General features: G+C 45.8%; 4 protein-coding genes and 1 non-coding gene across 8 annotated transcripts; 3 read left to right on the top strand and 2 right to left on the bottom strand.

The window, feature by feature from the left end:
• The first annotated feature begins 242 nt into the window (after positions 1 to 242).
• On the top strand, positions 243 to 3,131 carry ifi44g (interferon induced protein 44g). Of its 4 annotated transcripts, none has more exons than XM_077023821.1 (9): positions 243 to 374; positions 555 to 691; positions 820 to 900; positions 1,091 to 1,145; positions 1,232 to 1,430; positions 1,880 to 2,038; positions 2,398 to 2,569; positions 2,710 to 2,810; positions 2,906 to 3,131. In XM_077023821.1, the coding sequence occupies exons 2-9, from the start codon at positions 577 to 579 to the stop codon at positions 3,089 to 3,091; spliced, it is 1,068 nt and encodes a 355-aa protein (XP_076879936.1). In that variant the 5' UTR covers positions 243 to 374; positions 555 to 576; the 3' UTR covers positions 3,092 to 3,131. The 4 variants fall into 4 exon arrangements, with proteins under 4 accessions (XP_076879936.1, XP_076879937.1, XP_076879939.1 ...); XM_077023822.1 differs by lacking the exon at positions 243 to 374 and adding an exon at positions 377 to 421; XM_077023824.1 differs by lacking the exon at positions 243 to 374 and having other exon boundaries at positions 381 to 691; positions 760 to 900.
• Positions 3,132 to 3,282: 151 nt separating this feature from the next.
• trnag-ucc (transfer RNA glycine (anticodon UCC)) lies at positions 3,283 to 3,354 on the bottom strand. Its single transcript has one exon. It is a non-coding gene; the product is annotated as a tRNA-Gly (tRNA).
• Positions 3,355 to 3,683: 329 nt separating this feature from the next.
• On the top strand, positions 3,684 to 11,798 carry slc71a1-1 (solute carrier family 71 member 1-1). Its single transcript, XM_077023820.1, has 12 exons — positions 3,684 to 3,958; positions 5,324 to 5,419; positions 6,138 to 6,200; positions 6,300 to 6,427; positions 7,054 to 7,168; positions 7,281 to 7,499; positions 8,201 to 8,314; positions 8,566 to 8,637; positions 8,743 to 8,855; positions 8,937 to 9,034; positions 9,858 to 10,009; positions 10,282 to 11,798. Exons 1-12 carry the CDS (start codon positions 3,878 to 3,880, stop codon positions 10,486 to 10,488), a joined length of 1,458 nt encoding a protein of 485 aa, XP_076879935.1. The 5' UTR covers positions 3,684 to 3,877; the 3' UTR covers positions 10,489 to 11,798.
• Positions 11,799 to 11,835: 37 nt separating this feature from the next.
• sass6 (SAS-6 centriolar assembly protein) lies at positions 11,836 to 19,292 on the bottom strand. Its single transcript, XM_077023819.1, has 17 exons — positions 19,064 to 19,292; positions 18,361 to 18,421; positions 18,040 to 18,119; positions 17,499 to 17,603; positions 17,031 to 17,202; positions 15,590 to 15,667; positions 15,383 to 15,502; positions 14,801 to 14,992; positions 14,523 to 14,717; positions 14,317 to 14,406; positions 13,999 to 14,178; positions 13,838 to 13,919; positions 13,575 to 13,699; positions 13,176 to 13,319; positions 12,742 to 12,833; positions 12,562 to 12,656; positions 11,836 to 12,482 (listed from the first exon to the last, which is right to left on the bottom strand). The coding sequence occupies exons 1-17, from the start codon at positions 19,126 to 19,128 to the stop codon at positions 12,403 to 12,405; spliced, it is 1,956 nt and encodes a 651-aa protein (XP_076879934.1). The 5' UTR covers positions 19,129 to 19,292; the 3' UTR covers positions 11,836 to 12,402.
• A 109-nt stretch (positions 19,293 to 19,401) lies between these two features.
• lsm7 (LSM7 homolog, U6 small nuclear RNA and mRNA degradation associated) lies at positions 19,402 to 21,442 on the top strand. Its single transcript, XM_077023826.1, has 4 exons — positions 19,402 to 19,536; positions 20,204 to 20,294; positions 20,768 to 20,839; positions 20,990 to 21,442. The coding sequence occupies exons 1-4, from the start codon at positions 19,531 to 19,533 to the stop codon at positions 21,130 to 21,132; spliced, it is 312 nt and encodes a 103-aa protein (XP_076879941.1). The 5' UTR covers positions 19,402 to 19,530; the 3' UTR covers positions 21,133 to 21,442.
• Positions 21,443 to 21,627: the final 185 nt, after the last annotated feature.

Genomic DNA, 21,627 nt, shown 5'->3' with positions numbered 1-21,627 from the left:
CGTCCGCTATGAATGAAGCTTCCAATAAACAACCAATTGTCAACAGGCTTAACAACAGGTCGAATACTTCAGAAAACCACATTTAGCCATCGCTGGCTTACAGTTTAAAATAACACCGTTAGCAAAATAATAATTATAATAATAATTCAGTTCCATAATTACGTTTCACGAGATTATTGCGTAAATCTGCCCTTAAAGAAGGTTAAAATGGTGGTACACTGGTGAGACACTGGCCTATTCAAATGGCTCACTGGTGAGAAAAACATGGAGCCGCTTTATATGTAAATTCAGGGGCTTCGCCTATAACAGTTTCAGTTTCGTTTCAGGAAAACACTGACGTTTCTTTTCGTCTCTGTCGCACTTCCTGGTTCGTTGTGAGTATTGCTACGAGTAGCCTGTAATCTGTTAATCTGTTGAATTGGTATTGTTATCTTTAATCTTGCATTGTTTTTGTTTATTATCAAGTTCTGATCAAACTTCATACTTCCTAATTTGTCCACGTGTACAACGTTTTTTTTCGTTTTGTGTGTTTGCTCTTAACTACATTGCTTTAGGTAAGAGTTTGCATTAAGTAATATGGACTTCAAAAAGAATTCAAAGTTTGAATTCAAGGTTGGACAGCATTGCATCACGTCTACAGCCGACAACAAAGACCCTACAGAGGACAAGCAGGAGGCTCCCAGTAGTGCAGGTACTGCTGATGAACACATAACAGCAGCAGTTAGTTCAGGCGCTTAGCAGTTATTCATTTGTTCACAGCGCTCGCGTATGTGTGACCGTCGTTTCCACCTTTGTGTTTCCGTCACCTTTATGATGAAGGAGCTGCAATGACTAAGGGTGACAAAGAGGAGCCCAAGCTCTTTAGCTTGGGACAAAAAAGAGAGAATTTCGTATTTGGAGGTACTGACATTGTCAATGAAATTTAACTATGCCAACCTTGCTGTTAAATTTCATCACTTTCATTCAGTGTCACATGTATTTGAGATGTACGGATTAAATATAGGCTGTTTATTATTTTCTGCACAATATTTGCTGTGACACATACCAGGTACCTTAAATATACTTGACAACACTATGTTCTTTTTTGTAGGTGTTTTACCCACTACGTTGATGTCCCCTTGGAGAAACGTAACCTGGTCTCAGGAGTGGGTATCTCAGTGACTTATTGGTACGTGTAAAAATGTACAGAAATAAATTCACCACAAAAGCTCACTGTGAACTGTGTAACTAGAGCCAAAGAGGAACTGATGGACATGGTCAGGTCTTACAGACCTGCCACCACGTCGGTCCCCGAGGCCCGAGTTCTGCTTCTGGGTCCACCTGGCGCAGGCAAGTCCAGCTTCATCAGTTCGGTGCAGTCAGTGTTTTCTGGGCGGGTCCTTAATCGAGCCATGGTGGGCTCAACCACTTCCACGGGCTTCACAAAAAAGGTAAAGAAATGAAGAAGAATATAAAACTAATCACATCAATCAATCAAATTTTATTTATATAGCGCTTTTTACAACAGTTGTTGTCACAAAGCAGCTTTACAAGTGCCGAGTCCTAGCCCCCAGTGAGCAAGCCAATGACAGTGAGCAAGCCAAAAACTAATGACAATAAATACATAATTCTACAGACTAGGAAGGACTATCCATCATACACATTAAGTAAAATACTAAAAGCAGAGCCCTGTGTAATCAAAAACACTAAAAATACTTAAAAATGAATATATTAACTTAAAGATTATTTCTTTCCGTCGTCACAAGCCATGTGTTGCCTCAAGGCGAATACATAAAGACCCCTTTATTAAAACCTTTCTTGATGCCAAACTGTACGTGTACTCTGGTGGTTGTTTTGCTGTTTAAGCAGCTGAGCAGCTCTTGTGTTTCCTACACTTCAGCTCCAGTCCTTCAGCATCAGACACAGCTGTGAGGCAAGACTCGGCCCCACGGGTCTGGTCTTGTGTGACGTGTTGGGTATTGGAGGGGAAGAGACTACTGGACTGACCATTCATGACGTACTGTACACCATTAAAGGACACGTGCCAGAGGGACATCGGGTACATTTTTGGAACTCTTGCTACTAATTTATAAGGTGTCGCATTCACAACCTCAGAAACAGGTCCTGTAGTATATATGCAGAATCACAGAATTTAGCATTTAGAAAGGACTATGCAGTGGTCCTCAAGAATGCAGTTTGACTTTTGACCTACAAGGTCAAATTTCAAGCCACTTCTAAACTCTAGAAGATGTCACATGAGAACACAAGGAGCGTGAGACAATAGAGGAAAAAAAGCAAAACCACTTGCCAGAATTTATTGTCATTTACACAGTTAAGAGATAAAAGCAAAGGATGCACACATGCTGCTGAGAAGTATGATCCGTAGTGTTTTGTAACCGGAGGTTTTTTTGCCCACAGTACAGTCCAGTAGAACCTGTCAGTTCTGAGACTTCAGGCTTCATTACGAAGCCCAGTCTCAAAGACAAGATTCACTGTGTGGTGTTTGTTATTGATGCCTCAGTGATCAATAGCTATCCCAAAGGAGTGAGCAGAACCTTCCAACAATTAAGAGAACACATCAGCAATCTGGGTGAGTCTTAAGATTAGCTTTTGAAGAGTAAATTTTAATTGCACAAACCTTTAGCCCTAAAAAAAAATTTAGAGATATTTCAAATGTAGCTGCTGTTTCCCACAGAGCTCCCTTAAACCTTAAAACTATTCTAAATGCAGGTGTACACCAAGTGACGCTGCTAACTCATGTGGATGAGGTATGCCACAAAACTGCTCAAGACATCACCCAAGTGTACAAGAGCCAAATTGTTCAGCAGCTGGTAATGCAAACTCTTGTATTACATATGTATGATTTATAGTTTCACATTGCTGTCCGTGTTGAACTCTGTTTGCTGATGTTTTGTGTTGTATGTAGATGGTGAAGGCAGGAGCGTTACTAGGAATGGCCACATCTTATATTGTTCCAGTGAAAAACTACTCCTCCCAGCTCGATCTTGATGAAAACACTGATATTTTGCTCCTGAAAGCTGTTGACCACATCCTACAGTATGCAGACCTATATTTCCAAGACAGTGCTGCAGAAAATAAGGTCTCTATGTAGTGTTTAATTTAGGGTTATACGTTCAGATGGATAAAATGATTTTTAAAAAAAATTTCACAATTTGTAATTTTTTTACATTAAATTGCTTGCATTTGTATCCGTAAATAACAGTTTTGATATGTAAGATTCTGTATGAATTGTTTAGGGGATGTGTTTTCTTAATTGAAAGCTTTTCCATTTATAAAACGTTTTGCGTTGGCCGGGAATCGAACCCGGGTCAACTGCTTGGAAGGCAGCTATGCTAACCACTATACCACCAACGCATATTTCCTATTCTTGTAGAAAAAAATTTGTCCCATATACTGAAAATACAATAAATTATTTCACAATCGTTTTTTGCTTTCTGTTAACTGGTAATGCTGTCGTGTAATTAACGTTAAAGAAATAAAAAGTCCAATGAAGTGTAATGGATTTGTTTTTGACACTTGCCTTCGAAGTTAAACGTTTGCAACTAAGCAAACGTACCGGGATAAACAATTATTACCACCGACCGTTACTCCGCCGACGTTGTTTATTCGCCTCCTGATTGGTTGGGATTAGACGGATAACGTGACGTCAGTACGAACGCCCGACTCATACGATGTTGACGTCATCACGCACTCCCTGGGGCTTGAGATCGCCAAGATGGCGGAGTGTAGCTGAATGGACGAGGCGGAGTGTAAAACTGTAAAATCTCCCTCTTTCTTACGCTTTCCGCCCACTGTGCTGTCACGGAATTCTCGAAATTCATGTTTTTATTTTAAACCCGTCAAGACTCTCCCTGAAAAGAAGCACTAGGATGGTAATATGACACAAAGCAAAAAGAAGAAACGGGTGAATCGCAGTCTTCTGCTGGCGAAGAAAATCATTATCAAGGATGGCGGAACGGTGAGTAACCATCAAAACATCGTTACTGCTACTAGGATAAAGTAACGCCTCTCACTGCGGCTCATATCCGTAACTGTGTGCATAAATGTGAGATTTTCATCAAACTAGTTACTACCTAGCTATGATAACTTAGAAAGTTGGCGCGTTGGCTGGCCAGCAGCACATCTCAGTAGAGCAGCTGGTGTTTCATCTGGGTCATGAGCTAGTGACCACCACCACCACTCCAGTGACCGGCACCACCACTCCAGTGACCGGCACCACCACTCCAGTGACCGGCACCACCACTCCAGTGACGACCACCACCACTCCAGTGACGACCACCACCACTCCAGTGACCGCCACCACCACTCCAGTGACCGCCACCACCACTCCAGTGACCGCCACCACCACTCCAGTGACCGCCACCACCACTCCAGTGACCGCCACCACCACTCCAGTGACCACCACCACCACTCCAGTGACCACCACCACCACTCCAGTGACCACCACCACCACCACCACTCCAGTGACGACCACCACCACCACTCCAGTGACCGGCACCACCACTCCAGTGACCACCACCACCACTCCAGTGACGACCACCACCACCACTCCAGTGACGACCACCACCACCACTCCAGTGACCGGCACCACCACTCCAGTGACCGGCACCACCACTCCAGTGACCGGCACCACCACTCCAGTGACCGGCACCACCACTCCAGTGACCACCACCACCACTCCAGTGACCACCACCACCACTCCAGTGACGACCACCACTCTAGTGACGACCACCACTCTAGTGACCACCACCACTCTAGTGACCACCACCACTCTAGTGACCACCACTACTCCAGTGACCACCACTACTCCAGTGACCACCAATCCAGTGACCACCACTACTCCAGTGACCACCAATCCAGTGACCACCACTCCGACACTTTACCCCCCTCACTCACCGGCTACCTCGCCCGCTGTGAGGAGTATCCTTTCGGAGAACAGTAGGCCCAAATTCCCCGAGATTCACTACCGGTTCTGGCATCTGTGTGAGCGTCACTATTTACCGGAATCGGCGCTTCCCGGAGCTGCTCCGCCGCCGACAGCAGCCCTTCCCGGACATGGAGCTACCTGGGTGGCGCCGGCTAGTAGCGGCTGCTTCATCAGGGCAGGGCGGGTAGAAAGATAGCGGGTTAAACGTCCGTCTCCAGTCGTCCAGAGAGTACACACGGACGCTAGTTATTTAGTTAACTTGGGCGTCTGGCTTTTCTTCTCGCTTTCTAGTTAGTTCATAGTGTCTCATTTACCGAAGTAGCTACAATAAGCAATGTTTTTATAACGCTTCTGAACGACTGTTACTTACAGTTGGCCGTTTGTCTCTGTCCGTAGCCTCAAGGTTTCGGTTCCCCCAGTGTGTACCACGCTGTCATAGTCATATTTCTGGAGTTCTTTGCGTGGGGCTTGTTGACTGCACCTACACTGGTGGTGAGTTACTTTTCTATTCATATTAGTTACGGGTTTGACTGTTGTAAACAGTACAGAAAACATCTGTACTTAACTATCTTCTGGTTATGGGTTTATGTAATCCTCTGTCCTCAATTAGAGAAGTGTCCCACTTTAGCTGTAAAGCTGGCATGTGGTATAGAAACCAATTACTGGGTTGATTGCCTAAGTCAGGATCATGTCAAATCATGTTTGATGCTCCACTCATGAGCTGTTTCAATTCACCGTCACCAAGGTAAAGCCAAAGTAAGAAAGATCAGAGAGTGAACAATAACAAACTATAATGACTGTGTTGACTGGAAATGCAGTAACCACTGTCCTCTGGAGAAGGATGCTTTATTGTTTGGTTTGCTGATTAGTCAGAGACCGAGGATAAAGCTGTTTGTGTTTGCCACGGCTGACTGTCAGACGCTGGGGGGGAGGGTTGCGTTTCTCATCCAGAGAGCAGATGTTTGGAGAGCAGAGGCGAGTTTATTCAGATGAAAAACTGTCACTTCCATGAGCTGCTTTTAACATGTAGTGAACGTGGCATTTAGCCTTAGTCTAGCTAACATATTCTCCCTGTAGAAGAAAAAAAAGTAACCTTAAATATGTTAATACATCTGAAGGTGGTAAAAGCAGATATTGTCCTAAATGGGTGAATAATCTTCCTTATTGCTTTTTTTCTAATGAATTAGTTTATTTATCCGTGTGTGTCCAGGTTCTTCATCAAACATTCCCAAAGCATACATTTTTGATGAACGGACTGATACAAGGAGTTAAGGTAGGCAGACCATCGTCCTGTGCTTTTGCTTTTAGATGTACACTAAGGCTAAACGTGCCACAACTGTGATGGTGAACATTGTGCTGTTGAACATTGCAGGGTCTGCTGTCATTTCTGAGTGCCCCACTGATCGGTGCTTTATCTGATGTGTGGGGCAGGAAGTCCTTCCTCCTCCTCACCGTCTTCTTCACGTGTGCGCCCATACCTCTGATGAAGATCAGCCCATGGTTCGTATATCAAGGGTTGTGCTAGTGCCTTCAGAAACTGCACTTGTTCTATTGTATGGGCTAATGGCCACAGAAGACAGCATGATTTGTTGTTCTGATACAATCTTACTAGTGCTAAAATGTGGATGGACTAACATTTTCACACAGTGGGTGCGGTTTCTGTGGAAAGAATTTCAGAGTTTCCTCTCTTGGGTTTCATTGACATATGTCGTTTCACTTCCTTGCATTTCCTGTCTTGGGTTTCATTGACATATATAGTAGACCGTCTTTATTTGTACTTACTTTTCATTTAACCAAACCACTTCCATACATTGTCATCGTAGCATTCTTGTCAACCGTTTCTTCACGTGTTCACTTCTACTTTCACACCGCTCGCTGGATCCACTCGTCCATGCCGTAACAAACTAACTGGCTGTAGTGTTTTTTCTGCTGTGTGATAAGTTGTTATCTATCATTATTGTGTAAAAATGTAAAAAATGTATTGTTATGAACATTGCGATCATTTCATTGTTCTGTCCTACAGTGTGAGGAATTTCGGAATACACATTTGCTGTCGTCCCCTTGTTCATGTTTACATGGATGTGTAGATGACCGTGCTTTAAATATGCCCTCCGTTTCTGTTGCAGGTGGTATTTTGCAGTTATCTCAGTATCAGGGGTGTTTGCGGTGACCTTCTCCGTCATTTTTGCCTACGTGGCTGACATCACGCAGGAACATGAGCGCAGCATGGCGTACGGGATGGTACGTAGGGCTGCTCGCGTGGCGTTGGGCGTGGCGTTGGGGCAGCTCCTCGGCGTGGTGGCCATACCTTCCACCCCTCTGAGCGCCACTCTCGCCGATCTTTTCGTTTCAGGTGTCTGCCACCTTCGCGGCCAGTCTGGTCACCAGCCCGGCCATCGGGGCCTACCTAAGCCGGGCGTATGGGGACAGCCTGGTGGTGGTGCTGGCTTCTGCCATCGCCATGCTGGACATCTGCTTCATCCTGGTGGCCGTTCCCGAGTCGCTCCCCGAGAAGATGCGGCCGGCCTCGTGGGGGGCCCCCATCTCCTGGGAGCAAGCCGACCCTTTCGCTGTGAGTACCTTTCACCTTCTCACATGCGTAAAGGAATTTGGGGCATCGCTGAATCACGAATCAGCATTTTCTTAGCTGACGATGTATTGGCATTATTTGTTTAAGTCTCATTGGAATTTTTAAACTTCAGCATGGATGCTTTTTTAAATCTGTGGTAATGGTTAAAAAAGAGAAATGATGTGATGAATTAAGATGGCCAGTAGAAGAATGGATTCCACCCTTTAGGCAGTGAAACGGGCGCTGCGTACACAAGACGGTGTGCACGGGAGCCCTGCAGTGCGCTGCTCACACTCCCACGTTTGGCTTCGTTTAGGGGAGGCGCTGCTGCTGCGTCTGGATCGGCCTCTGAGAGACTGACGGGTCGAGCTGCTTCTGAGTCAACACCAGTGTTAACTTAATGGGAGTAGTGACCCTTAGGAAAGCAAAACGGTACACAGTTCAGTAAAACTCACAGGAGCTGCTTCAACTGCTCGTGTATCTCCCCTGAGAGTCGTCTTTCCAGTTTAATCGTGTTCACCACGACACCCTGAGCCTCTCGTGGTTTCCCTTTCAGTTTCTAAAGAAAACGTGGGGTTGAGCTAAAGAGTGTAGACGCACACGGGAGTGTCGGCGTGACCCCTCACGCCATGCAGTCACTCTGCTTCATTTGCTCACTCTCTTTCCCATTCACTCTCTCTGTCACTCCCTCTCACTCTTTGCAGTCCCTGAGAAAAGTGGGCCAGGACTCCACAGTGCTGTTGATCTGCATCACGGTGTTCCTGTCCTACCTCCCCGAGGCTGGCCAGTCGTCCAGCTTCTTCCTGTACCTGGGGCAGGTCAGTGCACCAGGGCTCGGTGCCCTCGTAACGGCCACAGCTCTCTGCCGTCTTAGCCAGCGCTCTCCACCGTCATCACTTTTGTCTGTTTTGGGCTTGACGGACGTTGTTAGATATATCAGGATGCAGAGGTGTCCACACAGCTCGGATAACAAACCTTTTAACGTGATTTCTACCCATGGGATGCGCCTACATGATCAATAGCAATGATCTGTCGATGGAATTTGCTCATTTGTTCGTCTGTGTTCCAGGTTATGAGGTTTTCCTCTGAAAGTGTCGCTGCATTTATAGCTGTGCTAGGACTGCTTTCAATAGTTGCACAGGTGGGTGTTGTGCCTGTTCAGGTTTACCTGCTCTATACTCCTGTGGTAGAACCGATTTATTTACTTCCTGTCTGATTTATTTACTTCCTGTCCTCCCCTCCTCAGACCGTAGTGTTAAGTTTACTAATGCGTTCCATCGGGAACAAGAACACGATCTTGCTGGGCTTGGGGTTCCAGATCCTGCAGCTGGCGTGGTATGGGTTCGGCTCGGAGCCGTGGTGAGTCTGGCCGTCGGTTCCCTGGGTGGGGTGGGGAGACTCGTGGGCCAGCGTAAAGACGCTCTTCCTCCACCTCTGCAGGATGATGTGGGCTGCCGGTGCCGTGGCCGCCATGTCCAGCATCAACTTCCCCGCCATCAGCGCCATGGTGTCCCGCACAGCTGACTTGGACCAGCAAGGTGCGGTTTGGGATGAGGTTTAAGGATGGGTTTCCAATTATATGCTGAGAAACCGACAGGTTTTAGATCTGTGTTTTGTATTCCTCTATAAATGTATTCCTCTATAAATGTTTCACAAAGGTTTGAAGGACTATTGGAAACTTTTACTACCCACACATTATTGCTGTTTGTTTTTGACATTTAGCACACTCCTATGTAGAGCGAATTACCTAAATGCGCTGTCTTACTCGAATGTTTCCTAATACCAAAGAAGAGAGTCAAAGATCCCGTTGAAGTAGAATGCTGCTAAAGCACTGATGTCTAAAAGAAAAGTAAATACGCTGCCTCAGAACGATACGTGCTGTACCGAATGATAAGAGCACAAGTGTTCAGGTCATCAGGTCATATAATGTTCCTCAGGTGCAGGATTGGTCCTTTAGATACTCCACAAATAGACGAGTCATCGGTCTGTGTTTGAAGACGGTGAAGGACTCTGTCTGTAATGCTGCTCACGTATTTGAGTGTTTGCAGACTGCACTCTGTTCTCGGTCTGAAATAGGATGTGTGACACAAGGAGTCTAATACTGCTAAACAATGAGGAACCGTTCGCTTTCTAGAGGCTCCAGGTGACCTCTAATGAGCAGTTTAAAGTCTTTTCCAAACCTGGAAAGTCAGGGAAGATCTTTGTAATATCTTTAAACTTGATTGTTTTTAACAGAATGTTTTATTTTCATGCGTTTCCTGTATGTTTTTAGCCAGTGAACGTAAAGGAAAAGGGAGTTCGATGAGTGACTTGATGTGTAGCCAGTTGTGTTTGTGAAGCCCGTGTGACGTGTGCTTGTAGGCGTGGGTCAGGGGATGATCACCGGCATCCGGGGTCTGTGTAGCGGCCTGGGCCCCGCCCTCTACGGCTTCATCTTCTACATCTTTCACGTGGAGCTGAACACCATTCCTGAAGTTGGTGCAGATGTAGAGCACCACCCTCCACTCCAGCAGGTGAGTCCCCAAACGCGCTCCGCCCCCGGGCCCGATGCCACGGCTCTCCGTTCAGAAGGCTTCTGGTTAGTTCATAATTTGGGTCAGAACCGACACTTCCCTGACTCGGGCTTTTGCTTGGCAGCTTCCACTTGTACTTTACATGGTTGATTTAACTTGTTGGAAAACCGCGTTGGATGTTGGACCGGTGAAAACACCAACAGCTACGGCCATGTGACCTGAACACATTGTTTTGATGCCTGTCCTGGTCTGTGGCCCCTTTCCCCCTCCAGAGTGCCATAATCCCGGGACCCCCGTTCCTGTTCGGAGCGTGCTCGGTGCTGCTGGCGCTGCTGGTGGCCCTCTTCATCCCCGAGCACAGCCAGCAGGGCGTGCGTGCGGGCAGCTGGAAGAAACACACCTCGCCTCATGGGCACTCCCACGGCCAGCAGCCCCCGGGGGAGGCCAAGGAGCCCCTCCTGCAGGACACTAACGTGTGATGGGCCCGGTCCAAACCCCCAAACCAGGGGCGTCGGGGGGCTGTAGAGCTGTGTCAAACCCACAGCAGGCCATAAAAAAGAAAACGTGTACATAGAGGAACATATATTCAATGATGGTTTTGTCCAAAGGCACTGTTGCAATTGCTTGTATTTATTCTTTTTTATTTGTTTTGGGGTTTTTGGTTTTTTTTATTTCATTTTCCCTTTTTTGTTTTGTGAGAATGAATCTTCCTGGGCATGAGTCACTCAGGGACCAGAACCTCAGTCAGGTGTGTGTGTGTGTGTGAGCGTGTGTGTATGTGTGTCCACCCCCCCCCCCCCCCCTCCTCCTCGCACGCACATATACACAGACAGGAGGACAATGCACCAACCACAGTGCCAGTTAATGCACTTAAAAGGTGATTTATCACAGCTTGGATTTTGTTGTTGTTGAGCTGTGCTGTGCCACTAGAGGGCGTAGACAGGGCGGGTCAGACAGCAGTGCCCTTCACACAGGCCTGTTAGAACAGCCTTAATTCACTTGAGCTCCAGTCTGGCAGGAAGCAGCTGTGGTGGGATGAACAGTTGCACAGCCTCGTCTTCTAGTCCCTTTACCTTACGCTTGTGGAGAGGTGGGTGCCTGTGTGCTATTTGTACCACTGAGTTACTGGTGCCTTCCCCAGTTTGGTTGTGTTGTTTAGGGTACTGGTTCTTGGTCCAGCTCCTGTAAAAGCCCATGAACTGCATATCACCCTGAAATCGATTGGATCCAGCCGATCAGGTAATTATGAAGTTACATGCCAGTGGTGTTGTGTGTGTGAACTGGGAGGATGGAGCAGTGTGCCGCGGTGTGGCGGAGGGCGTCTCCTGAAGACGGAGAAGACCGCTGCAGAGGACACCAGAAGGATCTGAACACACCTTCACCAGCCCCCACAGGGCCTTGGACAGGCAACATTCACACTGCGTTGTGTTCCTTGTGTACGTCTGTCAGCAGGAGTTTGCTGAAAGAAGTGATACGTGTCAGTGGCCTTCTATGCTTTTCACTTTTTAGGAAAAGAGAAAGGTTTGTTTTTAGCAAGACATTTGACCAAATATGGATGTTTTACTGAACAAGAGGTGTAAATTTATCTGAATTTGGTTTATTTATGAGTTGGCTTTCTATAATATATTCCCTGAACCTTGTCTTGATACTGTATGCTTCTCCATCTTCTGTGGGTGTCTTGCTGCCTTTTATTATTCCTTTTAACATACAGTAACATCATTGACTGAGCATGTAAATATGACAAATAGCCAAACATTTCAATAAAAGTATTTTTGACTTATTCAACGAGTATGTGTGGATATACATGTCTGTGCTGAGAACTTGAATAAGAATTGTACAGAATACTTTTAACAAAGTGTACATTATGAACAGTATATAAGAATCATATGAACATTTAATTAACTTTTCAAGTGCCAACACTTGTCCCTGCGCCGTATCTGATCTAGCTGGCCCTACAGCATTACTGAAGGACTACGTGACTGGTTTTAAACTACACCAGGAATGCACTTTCCTTTTTGGCTATTCACCGCACGTCCGTTCGTGTGTGTTCATTTAAATTGTCTCTCCAACAATTTACCCAACAGCCATTCACCCTGGGCACCATTTGCTTAAAAGTATAAGGCACAGACATTGGTTTCAAAATGGTGCAGCGCCACAATTTAACATGGTCAGTCTAACAGTGTAAAAAAAAACCTATTATCCTGTGTAGAAAAGAGCCCAGGTGCAAATTAATGGTTAAAAATAGTTTTAATAAATATCTGAAAAGCACCTGAAGATAGAAGAGTACAATAGTGATTTTAATGTGGGGGGGGCACACACAGACGGACTCTTCACCAACTCGTGTGAGTTAACTGTGGTGAAAGGTTTGGAAACAAACGGGTCCACAGTGTGGGTCATACTGGGAAGTACGCTGAGGGGGCCGTCTGATGAGACACCTTTGCACCCGCCGTGTTGAAGGAGGGCTTGGGCATGTCTGCGAACAGATAACCAGAGTGTTGAAAGAATCAAAGAAACTGTAGGAATGGAGGGAGGGAGTAACTCTTTATACCGACCTTTATTGAGATGCATGCTGGGCATGAGACCACGCACGGGGACGCTGTCATCTCGTCTCTCAAAGTATTTTGAATCCAGCCCGAGGGGTTCGGAACTTTAAAGAAGGAGAGCACATTGAAGCCTTATAGAGGAAGAGGAGGAGCAGGAGGAGAGAGGAAGGAAGACAGCCCACCACTCACTTCTCTTTACTGGGCTGCTGCTGCGCTGGGGGGGTTCCGCTCACGTCCACCGCGCAGCCACCGGGTGTGGCGCTCGCGGGGTTAAACTGCACCTGCCAGTCCACACGAAGCAGTCAGACTGACTGATTATATTTATTAGAGGTGTCAATTCCAGGTTCAGAAAGTAAAAGTCCTCACCAGGATTTTGCTCAGGCTTCCTGGATTGTGTTGATTCCACTAATTTTACCTGGATTGCTAATTAGAAAATCTAGCAAGCTTGAGCAAAATCCTGGTGAGGACTTTTTATCTCTGAACCTGGAATTGACACCACTAATATTTATTAGATAGAGAGTAACACAAAAGGCCTGCACACACAAAAAGCTACTAGTGCTAACCACATGCAAACTACAAAGCGATGGTAGGATGAGAGAGACTGAGAGGGTGCAAACTCCTGCCTTTGGTCCTGGGGCGGAGTTGTGGAGGCTGAGGACAGAGCGTGCTCCCGCGCTCACACACGACAGAGGGAAGGAGTGCTTAGAGTTTAACGTGGAGGTTACCGGGTACGGCAGGCCCAGGGAGGGGAAACTTTTGCTATCGAGCTACAAAAGAACAAGAAGAACAGGTTCATCCCAGACAACTTGAGCAAATGCGATTCCAACCGCAATAAAATCACCTCACACATTCAGAATTATTACTACGCATGCACTAACCAGGTCAACAAGTGTTTGATTCCATATTTCCATCACATTTCATATTCATCTTAGAAAGACCACCGAGACGTGGTCAGTGGAAAGCAGGGGACAGCAGGGCCCGTTCCACACTAACACACAGAGGAAAGTGAGCGGAGGAATTACCATGTTGTGGGAGGTGGGCCCGAGCCTCAGGCCTGCTGCAGCTGGGGGCGTGTCAAACATGGGCACCGCCTCCTGCTTCCTCGACAGCTGGGTTTCGTTCAGCTGCTTATTCAGCCAGGTTATCACTGCACAACACGGACCAACCGGCACGTCGGTGATTCCCAGAACATCCACACCAGCCATCCGGCCCTCTCAACACCACCACGGTACACGGTCCACTCTCCCGCCCTTAACCCAAAACTACCATCTAAACAGATACGCACCGTTTTCATTGGTCTTCAACACCTCTCTGCTCTCGTCCAGTTTCTGGACGGTGGCTTCCAACTGCTCCTTTAATTTTGACACCTGAGGAAGAGGCGCACGTGTTATCCAGACGTCCCACCACAGGGGACGGTGTGGGGCGGGAGGACGTAGCTGAGGGCACCTCCTCCTCTTTAAGGCGCAGTCTGTGCTGGGTGTCCTGCAGGTCTCGCTGTTCCCTCTGCAGCTGCTCCACCATCTCCTGGAGGAGCTTCTCCTGAGACACGGTCACCGTGTTCTTCACCTTGATCTTCCCAACAAGGGCCTTAAGATCCCCTTGGAGCTTCTTGATGATGCCGTTCGCCTGAGGGAGTTCGTGCCTCACGTTAGATATCAGCTAAATACATTTTAAAGAAAAATTACGACTTAAGAGTATTAATAAGTTTGGCAGTCCACAGACTGCTGAAATTCAAGCAGTGACTTCTTTCCAGACCCCACTTACCTTGATGAGCTCCTCGGATAAGGACTTGACTGTGGCCTCCAACTTGCCAATGTGAAGTTGTTTACTTTCAGCAGTTTCTTCAACCGAGTTCTATTTGGGAAGGAGGTTCATATAAACACACAGAACCAACCAATGACTAGGGAGTAAGTACTGGGGGAGGTCCTAGAATGGCTGAACTTCCTTGGCTGGGGTTGAGAAGGCCACACCTTCTGCTGCTGGGTGGCGTCCAGCACCTCCTTGGTGCGGAGGACGAGCTGGTCCTTGTCTCGGACCTCCTGCTCCAGCACGGCCACGCGGGTCTGCAGCTGGTTGAGGAGCCTCTCCTTCTCGTGGCACTCCGAGTCCAGCGTGCCGTTCTCCCGACGCAGCGACGCCACCTGCTGTTTGGCCCTCTGAGACTCCTGCACACGACACACGCCACGTCGGAACACACGCCACCCACAAAGAACCCACGGCCTCACGGTGGAGCCCCGTCCTCCCTCACCTCCTCCAGGCCGAGTAACTTGGCCTTCAGGTCTCGAATGGTGGAATCGCTCTTGTATTTCTTCTCCGTCAGGTCCCTGTTGGAGGTCTCCAGCTCGGAGAGTCTGGCGTGGAGCTGCTGGGTGTTCCTCTGGTGTCCCGTCTCCAGGTCCCGACGTAGCTGCTCGTTCTGCTGCTGTAGGCGGGTCTGGATCTGCATATTTCCCAGAGTGCCACAGCACAGCGGTCAACATTACGTCCACTTAGTGGAATGTTACTGTGTAGTCGGCATCGGTTTAGAAATTACGGTGGTTTTCATGGCCAAGGCTGAAAATGTTGAATAAAGCTAATGGTTGACCAGTCCACAGCTGAATCAATACACTAGTGTGTATTTCAACCTTATATACTACATCTGTTCCGTCTGACTGTCTTACCATGCTCACACACTTACAATGCTTTAAAGGTTCCTTGTGCTTAAAAAAAACAACATGAAAAGATTTTACTCTAAACTAGACTAAGGGGACTTATTACTGCAAAAATAAATGTTTATCTGCAACATTTTTGGTATGCAAAATTTGACCAAAATGTTTATTGGTGTTATTACCTCGAGAGCTTTTTCCCGCTCAGCGGTGAGGTCCTGCGTGTGTCTGCTGGACAGAGAGGTTGTTTGCGACGTCCATTCTGACCGCAGTTTGTCTAGTTCACGGCTTTTTTCTGATAAGGTCTGAAAGAAAAAAAATCCCGTTAAAACACTGCTGTCATTTGTATTGTATTGTATCGTATCGTATTGTATTGTAGGGAATCTGACTACCTGTTGTGCATAGCTCAGCTGCCTAGACAAATCCTCCTCCGTCTTCTTCAGTCTTTGCTGTAGTCGCTCCTTTGACTCCTGTGAAAATAGTCATCTGTTCATCATCTGTTCATTTTTGCCTGCTTCAGATTTAGCTGTGACCAGTTTCCACAGGGACATAATCTTTGACCCAGACAGGCGTTACGTCCATGTGTGCTATTAGTCTAGTATGGCTTTCAGGTACAGTTCAATTCCTGCTGGTTTCCTGACCTATGGCCGGAGTTTTCTCTTCCTGTTTCATCTGCCCTTCCGAAACTCCTCCCCGGCTTTTTCCTGTCACCCGTGTTGAATATATAATCCCCACTGGGAGGAGATGAGGAGCTGGAAGAAGGGGGGGGGGGGGGGGTTGTGTTTGTGTGATGTGACGTTTTATTTATTATGAGTTGCTCCATATTTGCTTGAGAATGTTGTTTAGTTATGATTTTGTACGTCATATCCCCTTATTGGCCATCCTTGCGTGGATTATTTAGTACACCTAACGTACACCTTTAAAGTAAATCCCACTTTCTGGATTACGTAGTTTTGTTTTTTCCCCCATTTTCGCTACGGTTAACCACAACAGGAATACGAAGGTATACTAGACGTTCTCTCAGGGTGTTTTCACACTTGTGCCGAATCCCTGATCCATCAAAGAAATCCATCCGAGCTGTGGATCATTTGCACAATTCCACACGTCCCCGTTCGGATGCAGGTTTGCTAAATGTAGGTCACTAGGTTCACAGTTTCCTGCTTGTTCTCCCTTCCCTTGGATAACAACACAACCAGCAAGCGAAACAGTGGCACAGAACTCCCCTTTGTGTATGCACACCATTTCACACGCAAACAATGAGAACGTTTTTTCCTTCAGGTCAGCAGATTTCTCGTGACGCTCTCAGGACACAGTAGGCTTTCTCCAGGCCTGTGTTAGTATGGTTTTATTAGGCATATACTGCATAGTAGAGATAACACGGACCGGTTATGTGGCGAGCCTCCACCAAACACACCACAGTCCTTCCCCCTGCCCTCACAATCGAAAAGTGAAGTAACGTGACTGGTCGATGCGATCATGTGACTAAATGAACCAATCACGCAGCCCCACACAAGTTACCTGGAGCGGACAGTTCCACACCTGGAGCGGACTGCACCTGAGCTAGGCAGGAGCCACCCCCAGACCACCACCTTCTGAAGGACCAGAGATCAGTGCTCTGGAACCCTCCCAGACTTTAAATCACATAACGGAGCGGCCCGACATGTTGGAACGCTCAATAACAAACTGGACATAGACACTGCTAGGTAAGCTGCCTAGTTCACTGCTGAGCACCAGTACGTTTAAACCCAGAGGCTGGACAGCTCACCTCTACTCTTCCAGTGTGTGTCTACACTGCGCTGTTGAAGCGTTAAAGGACTTTGGTGCCAATCGTACCTTTACTGTAGCCAGACAGGTGGCCAAGTACTTCTTTACTTCCACATCTGAGCCAGGCAGGAGTTTCAAAGACAGGTGTGTCAGGTGCTTGAACGCATTGGTCTCCACTATGTTAAGGTTAGCAGGGCTGTGGTCCAGCACTGACGAGGAGGAGGTGAGCTGCAGCAAGAATCTAAGAGCAAACATTCACGTGAGATTCATGTTACCCATGGTTTAAAGCTGCCACCTGGCTACTTAATAAACATTTAACATACTAAATTATATATTACAAGTCAGAAGATGAAGCTGTTCCCAGTAACAGTTTGTAACTGGAAAACCAATAAAATAATGTTGTTTTAAAGAATGAGTGTGAAAATTCCATATTTGCAAACTGTGATGAGCAAATCTTAAGGACCATTCCAAGCTTCTCTCTCATTTACACACCAAATGAACACATTAGAGGTGTTACGCATTTAAATACCTTCTCACCTTGGATATTCTTTGTCCTGCTCAGAGATACACTGGTCTAACAAGTCTATAAACTTTTGAGGAAAGGAGGTGAAGTCTATCAACAGGCCCTGTTGGACCTTCAAACTGATGGAGAAAGACAAGAATGCATCATTGTGCTATCATCATAGTTCCCACTCAAATGACAAATTCCCCGACGTTCACAGACTAAAAATCTGAATAATTATGACCTATAATGAACAGAAAAATAATCCACCTTTGTTAAATTGGTGTGGAAAATTAAGAAACCATAACAACCGATTAGACAATAGATTGAACTGTAAAAATATAACATTTTGTTGATTAATATTTTAAGGTGCTACAGAATTCATGGATATTCTATGACTTGACCCCAAAACAATGAATCCTGCTGACTTTCAATGTCTGGGCTAGACTTTTTTAATTCTGTATTTCAGAACCTCCATGACCCCTGGGAACTCTGATGTTTCATTCTGATCACAGTCTTAATCAGCCCCTAGTGTACAACAGCTCTCCATCACGACAATAGAACAGACTACCTTACCTTTGAAAATCTTCCTCTGATATTACAAGGTTGTATAGAAAATATAGATCCGCATCATCAGTCAACCTTACAACCAAATCCTATAAATCACAAAAGCACAAGTTGATGGTCAAATATAGTGCACTCACAACAGACTAAACTAAACCACATGGGTCAGTAAATGGTTAATGACTTTACACGCATTATTAATTACCTAACAAATGGTTAATTATGAAATTAAAGTCTTTCATTAACACCCGTACTTAACTACTTTAGCAAATCTAAGACAGAGATATACCAGTGCCCAAACACTGCATTAGTGTGGATGGTGGTCTCACTCACCCTCTTGTGGATGGGGTTTGAAGTAAACTGGAGCTCAATACTGATTCTAACAACTGTTCGTCTACAAAGAAGTTCAAGGGGAAACGAAAATTTTACTTATAAAACAGAACAATAACAGAACACCACAGAAACTCAACAACACATTCAAAACAAACTACAATGTTTCATGTTTATTTTAATTTCAGGCCAACCACCTAACCCAGTGTTCCCAGCTAACCCAGTGTTCCCACCTAACCCAGTGTTCCCACCTAACCCAGTGTTCCCACCTAACCCAGTGTTCCCACCTAACCCAGCCCAGTTAACCCAGTGTTCCCAGCTAACCCAGCCCACCTAACCCAGTGTTCCCACCAAACCCAGCCCACCTAACCCAGTGTTCCCAGCCCACCTAACCCAGTGTTCCCACCTAACCCAGCCCACCTAACCAAGTGTTCCCACCTAACCCAGCCCAGTTAACCCAGCCCACCTAACCCAGTGTTCCCAGCCCACCTAACCCAGTGTTCCCAGCTAACCCAGCCCAGTTAACCCAGTGTTCCCAGCTAACCCAGCCCAGTTAACCCAGTGTTCCCACCCAACCCAGCCAACCCGCCTAACCCAGTCCAGTTTACCCAGCCCAGTTAACCCAGTGTTCCCAGTTAAACGTGCTGCGGGACGGCCGTGTCGTTAGCTAGCTAGCATAGTAGCTACATAGACAAATACACATTACCTGTCGTCGGAGTCTTTGCACTTCACATGCACGCATAAAGTCTTGTTAAAAAGCGCCTCCGTCATTTCTGTCTCATATTAACACGTCGGTGGTTGAAGGAGAACTTGTTTAATTTAACTTGTTTAATTTAACTCGTTTAATTAAACCTCCGCAAAGCGCGTATGACGTCAGACGGCTTTGAGTTTGGCGCCTCGCGCGCGTGCCTCGCGCTATGGCCGTTGTAGACGGAAGTAACGTCGACATCAAAACGGACATCAACACGCGCCGGTGGAGCACGAACTCCGTTTTAATTTTTTTCCACACTTCACGATATACTAATAATGGCATAATTTATATTACTTTGCTACGTATGTATTTCATTTTTTTACTCGCGACGTTTTGAGAAAGGTTTAATAAAACGTCTTGTGATTGGCGGAAGTGCGGGGTGAAAGGTCAGCAAATAGAGGCGGAGCAGAAGGCGTTTGAACATGGCGGTGAGTAGCGGGAGTCTTAGTTCAGTTTCAGTTTAATCGTTTTTGTGCACCACGAGGACTACCGGCACGATAAATACATGCGCTAGAAAACAGATATATAGGGGAACTCGTTTTTCTCGATTGTATATTTTAATAATTTGAGCTTTATGTTAGGGGAGCACACGACAGGTTAACGTTAGCAGGCTAGTTAGCTATAGCTAGCGCTACCTGGTTAAAGCTACCATCGTTTGTAGCTAACAGGCTAACGCTAACTAACTAGCTAACTAACTAAACTAAACGGACTCTCCCGTCCGGCTACTTTGGTCCCATGTCCACTTTTGGGATATTGACCACTACGTCTTTGTGTTTACATGTTATAAAATGTTATTAGCGAGCCACTTGGTTAAAAGGATCTCTGAATGATGTGGAGATCAGACTTTATAAATGCGAGTGCTATTTAGAAACGTGTGTGTGTGTGTGTGTGTGTGAGATGAATGAGGTAAACACGATGAGGTCTGAATTCACGCTGAAGGCTGTGTTCCTTCTGTTTGGCTTGCACATAATGTTTAATTACTCATCACTAGTATTGACTGACACGGGTCCACACTAGATTATTTCCTGTGTACTGCACAGGGTCTCTGGACTAGACTTCTGATGACCTGTGTGTTTCCTTCTGCTCTTTTGACAGGACAAAGAGAAGAAGAAGAAGGAGAGTATATTTGACTTGTCGAAGTACATTGACAAACCCATCAGAGTGAAGTTCCAAGGTGGACGTGAAGGTGCTTGATGTTTGATGGCATTTGCTGCTTAATTTGTGTGTACCATTTTCAGTGGAGTTCAGGGTCCAAACTGCCTATCGGATATGCTTTAATGTTTTGTCTGCCCGTCCTTTCCACATCCCTAACTGGCCACTAATAGAACGTGGTACAGTTATCTGTCTCAGATACTCCTAAAGCTCCTGTGGCTCCATTAGAAACGGAAAAATTTAGTTTATTTGGCACCGACTCACTCTGGCATGTGCGTATTGTTTACATACACAACGCTTTATAACACCAAAAGACAGGGAAAACCAGACAACTGCAGGTCCCCATTAACATTGATATGTGAGATAGTGTGTTCTAGATACTGCAGATTCCAAAAGACAAAACAGTGTCACAATAAGAGTTCATCTGTCATCCAGTATTTTCCTATGCGGAAAAAACTAATGGATTTATCCTCAACATTTTTAATAAGCAGAGTTTCTGTTCCACAGCAAGTGGTGTGTTAAAAGGTTTTGATCCTCTGCTGAACCTGGTGTTGGATGGCACAATTGAATACATGCGTGGTAAGTACCAAAAAAATCAAATTCAAGTGCTGATCCTGGTAACTTGGTGGTGGTGATAACGTACCAATTATTGGTTTTGGTTTCATGCCTCACTTTGATGTGTATTATTAGGCAATAATTGATTCAGTATTGTGGTTTCTTGTTGCATAGACCCTGATGACCAGTATAAGCTGACGGAGGACACCAGACAGCTCGGCCTGGTCGTGTGTCGCGGGACAGCAGTGGTGCTGATCTGTCCCCAGGATGGCATGGAAGCCATTCCAAACCCCTTTATACAGCAGCAGGATGGATAACACACACATACACACACTAGGATCATGTGGCTTTTTGTAAACAAACGTTCGTAACATTTGGGTTATGGCCTAAACCACAAATGTGGATGTCATCCAAAAATAGATTTGTAACATATTGTATTTACGTGTTAATTGTTTGGTTTTGCTTTGCTGGCTTCTGTCAGATATTTTGGTTTGTCTAACTTCTGAATATGGATTAGAACAATTGAACTGTGTTTAGTCACATTTTTTGTTATGTATGAAGGCACATTGTGCAAACTTTGTTTTAGCAATTGTTTTAATATTAAAATTAAGTTGGACTTTCATCAAATTCTTAGTTTCTCCTTTGTTTTGTCAATTTTGAAAAGCTATTTTTTAAATTTCAAACTATAGTTTAAAAGCTATTTAACTCCAAAGGGAACCCATCCTCCATTGGGTGGCCCAGCAGGTGGACGTCCATATTTAAAGTTCTGATTCTAGCCAAGAAGTCACAGTTCCTCCAATGTAGATGTTGAG

This window comes from Brachyhypopomus gauderio, chromosome 12 (assembly GCF_052324685.1).
Source record: "Brachyhypopomus gauderio isolate BG-103 chromosome 12, BGAUD_0.2, whole genome shotgun sequence".
NCBI classification, from domain to species: domain Eukaryota; kingdom Metazoa; phylum Chordata; class Actinopteri; order Gymnotiformes; family Hypopomidae; genus Brachyhypopomus; species Brachyhypopomus gauderio.
Note: the sequence above shows the minus strand (reverse complement) of the source record. Positions and strands in the feature narration are given on the sequence as shown.